This window comes from Morone saxatilis, unplaced genomic scaffold, assembly GCF_004916995.1.
Source record: "Morone saxatilis isolate NCDOM2014 unplaced genomic scaffold, NCSU_SB_2.0 Contig2, whole genome shotgun sequence".
NCBI lineage: Eukaryota > Metazoa > Chordata > Actinopteri > Moronidae > Morone > Morone saxatilis.
Genome location: NW_023339762.1, coordinates 3,032,677 through 3,036,073, shown reverse-complemented (window position 1 = coordinate 3,036,073; position 3,397 = coordinate 3,032,677). Strand labels below are relative to the sequence as shown.

Below are 3,397 nucleotides of genomic sequence, written 5' to 3'. Positions count from 1 at the left end.
TTTATTAAATGTGGCCCATATCAGACTCCAGGTCCCAATCCTGAAGAGACCCACATGAGTGTAGATTTAATGTGCCATAAAAGTCACATAAGGTACACTGAGGTCACATTGCAAAAAAACAAGATATGTATCTTATTTGGACCACATATGAAAGTGACCTAAATCAGAATTGAAAAGTTCAGATTCCATGTGATTTGTGCTGTTCACACTAGCTGTATTCACACTGCAGGTAAAAGTGGCCTAAATCTGATTTTTTTGCTCATATGTTAATCAGATCAGATTTTTTAATGACAGTGTGAACAGCACAAATCACATGTAATCTGATCTTTTCAATTCTGATTTGGGCCACTTTCATATGTGGTTCAAATCAGATACAGGTGTGATTTCTTTGTAACGCAACCTCATGTGAACATATCAAAATTTGTTACATCTACGTTCGCCATGCGGGTCACTTCAGGACTGGGACACTGGAATCTTAAATGGGCCACATTAACAACAATATCATTGACTTTTATTTAACTGGACTGAAAACAAATGTTCATTGCATTGGTGTTATAGGTGGTTAAGTATAAGACTAATCTTGTTTGTGCTTTTATTTTTATTTTTTTTTTTGTCCAGCTGGATGGATGACGAGCTGGTGTCCGCTCTGACTCCCAAGCTGATCGGGGAGCGTCCAAACACCTACACCTACACCAAAGCCTTGGCTGAGTACATGGTGCAACAGGAGGCTGGAGACCTCAATGTAGCCATCATCAGACCATCCATAGTAGGAGCAAGCTGGAAAGAGCCCTTCCCAGTGAGTGATTCAGGCTGTATGTTACATGATTTCAATGAAAATTCACTGAACCTCAGATTCATTTTGGATGCTGTGTAAAATGTATCAAGAAAGAGCAAAGCATACTGCAGAAACACAGATAACAGCAGGAGTTCGTCCTATTTTCAAAATATGTGGCAGTATGTTGAATAATACAGTAGGAATTTTGCATTTAAGCGTTAAAGACAGAAAAATACTTTCTTAGAACAAGGTCATGTTGAAAAAAGACAAGTCGTTCTTGAGCTGCTACCTTTGAGCATAGGGTATGAAGCTGGTCGTCATAGTGAGCAGTGTTTATTGACTTCTTAAAACAATGACTATCTCCACTTACACAGACGGGGAGTGTCATGTCATGTTTTCAGGTGTGTGTTGAATACCACCTATGCCACTGGTTTTAAAAAAACTGTAGTGAGAAATAAAGTCAATCTATCAGCACAGATCTGTCGCGGCCGTTGCACAGGACACAATGCAGATTTCGATCACGCCCCTACTGTCTCCTATCTGAAAGCCGGAAGGCACTCTGCTGCTGCCAACACTGAGGCGTTGGGAGCAGTGGAGCAGCCCGTGGTGAGCCAACTCCCACCACCGTGGTAGGAATGTGAGGAATGTGGACTAAAGGAGCTCTGTGCACCTTTTGCTGAATCACTGTGGAAAGTGGGACTGTTACATTTCTGGTTGAGGAAAGTTTGAGAAATTGAGTTACAGATGGCTCCTGTCTGAATATCTGAAAGGGACATTTCAGCTTTCATACTTGTGCGTGCATTTAGGGCTGCGTCTAACAATGTGATCGCTTGTATGACTGAATCATATAGTCTATGAAATGTATAACCAGTACCATCATATTATTATAATAAATACCATCACATGTCAGCACAGCCTAAAGCATATTGAAGTGGCTTATTTTTTCATCACAAATACCAGTATATTCTTTATATTATCATATAAACTGGTGAACTATAACCAGCTTTTTTTTTTTTTTTTTGACCGATGTAATTGACTTAATAGTTTGTTTAGTAGTTTTACTGTCAGAAAATAAATGTGTTCATTTTCTTGATCTTTGTTTCAGTGCTAATTGTACGTTTCCTCTGACTGTTCTTTCAGGGTTGGATTGATAACTTCAATGGACCTAGTGGAATATTCATTGCAGTAAGTACTGAGTCTGTTTAGGTCTATACGGTTATGAAATGTTGTTTTCTCAGTACTAATTTTTTATATAAAATAGATTTCACCAATACCTTATCTCTTCTTGTCATCCATGTATGACACAAAGCTGCATCAGGAAAGGTTATGTACAAATGAAGCAGTCTTAGTGCCCCGAATCTTGTGTGTTACCTACTGAAGGTTTAAATTCTTTAAATCACAGATTGACAACTTACTCCATAGACCTTTTTCACAGCAACTATTTTATGTGAAATTGTAGGGTAAACACTGGTGTTACCAATGATTCCTAACGAAGGTTCTGTTCCATTGAGGGACTAACAGAGTCAGGGTGCTGCTGTTGTGCATGTTTGCTCACTGGTACTGCTGTGAAAAAGGTTTATAGACACACCATGGAGAAATGTACTTGCATGGTGTGGTTTAAAAGCAGAAAGGATGGGAAATGGCGTGGTTAGGGTTGTAAACAAACTTTGGAGCTAGCAGAAAGTCCACTAAGTTATAGATTATACTATTTATTTTTATTTTTTTGTTACTCCTGTCATTATACTCACTGCAGCTAAACAACACAACCCCCTACTTTCTCTCTTAAACTGGCTGGAGAGCCCCCTGATTTTGTTTATCTAAATTCAATTAACCAAAGCGTGTCAGTTTGCAACCAGAAGCGTCTTGCTCCATTGTCCATAGAGAAGGAACCTTCTTTACTGATGTACTGTGTAGTTTTCAGCAGCCCGTTTTGGTTCTTAGAGTTTCTTAATTCAAGATTATCAGTTGCATTAATGTTCTTTCTTTCGCCTTCTTTAGGCTGGTAAGGGCATCCTGCGTACAATGAGAGCGTCTAATGATGCCGTGGCTGACTTGGTACCTGTGGACGTGGTCATCAACGCAACACTGGCTGCCGCTTGGTACTCTGGATCACAGACGCTCAACAGGTTGAAGAGACAAACATTTAATCATGTTTTCTCACATACATCCTCTGGTCACAATCTATTGAAATACCCTTTTTAAAGTAAAACTGAGTAGCCTTACTCTGAACTGTTCTTCCTTATAACAGGCCTGGAAACATCCTGGTTTACAACTGCACAACTGGTGGGATCAACCCGTTTCACTGGGGGGAAGTCGGTATGATGTCTCTTTTTATCTTACCTAAACACAGCCTCTTTAAAGGCCCCTGACAGTTGAAGCTTAAGTTTTAAATGTAGCCTCTAATGACAGACCCCGTTGTAATCTGATCCACTACCTGCCACACCCAGACTGAGAGCTTTTGTTCACCTGTTACTTATGGATCCTGGTTTGTAGCTGGATCATTAGAGTTGTTACACATGCATTGTTTAGAGGTGATTATAGATATTTCTCACAGGCATTAAACAACATACACTACCGTTCAAAAGTTTGGGGTCACTTAGCTGAAAACTGTTGTGCTGATTA

The 3,397-nt window shown here is 39.7% G+C and overlaps 1 protein-coding gene across 2 annotated transcripts in view; it reads left to right on the top strand.

Annotated features, from left to right (window-relative positions):
- Window positions 1–618: 618 nt before the first annotated feature.
- Window positions 619–3,397, top strand: part of far1 (fatty acyl CoA reductase 1) — a gene marked incomplete at its 5' end in the record, with an annotated part of 15,608 nt that continues 12,829 nt past the window's right edge. For both annotated transcript variants that reach the window (XM_035664604.1, XM_035664606.1), the window contains 4 exon segments: window positions 619–796; window positions 1,916–1,960; window positions 2,774–2,901; window positions 3,024–3,091. In XM_035664604.1, coding sequence (XP_035520497.1) covers window positions 619–796; window positions 1,916–1,960; window positions 2,774–2,901; window positions 3,024–3,091 — 419 coding nt within the window.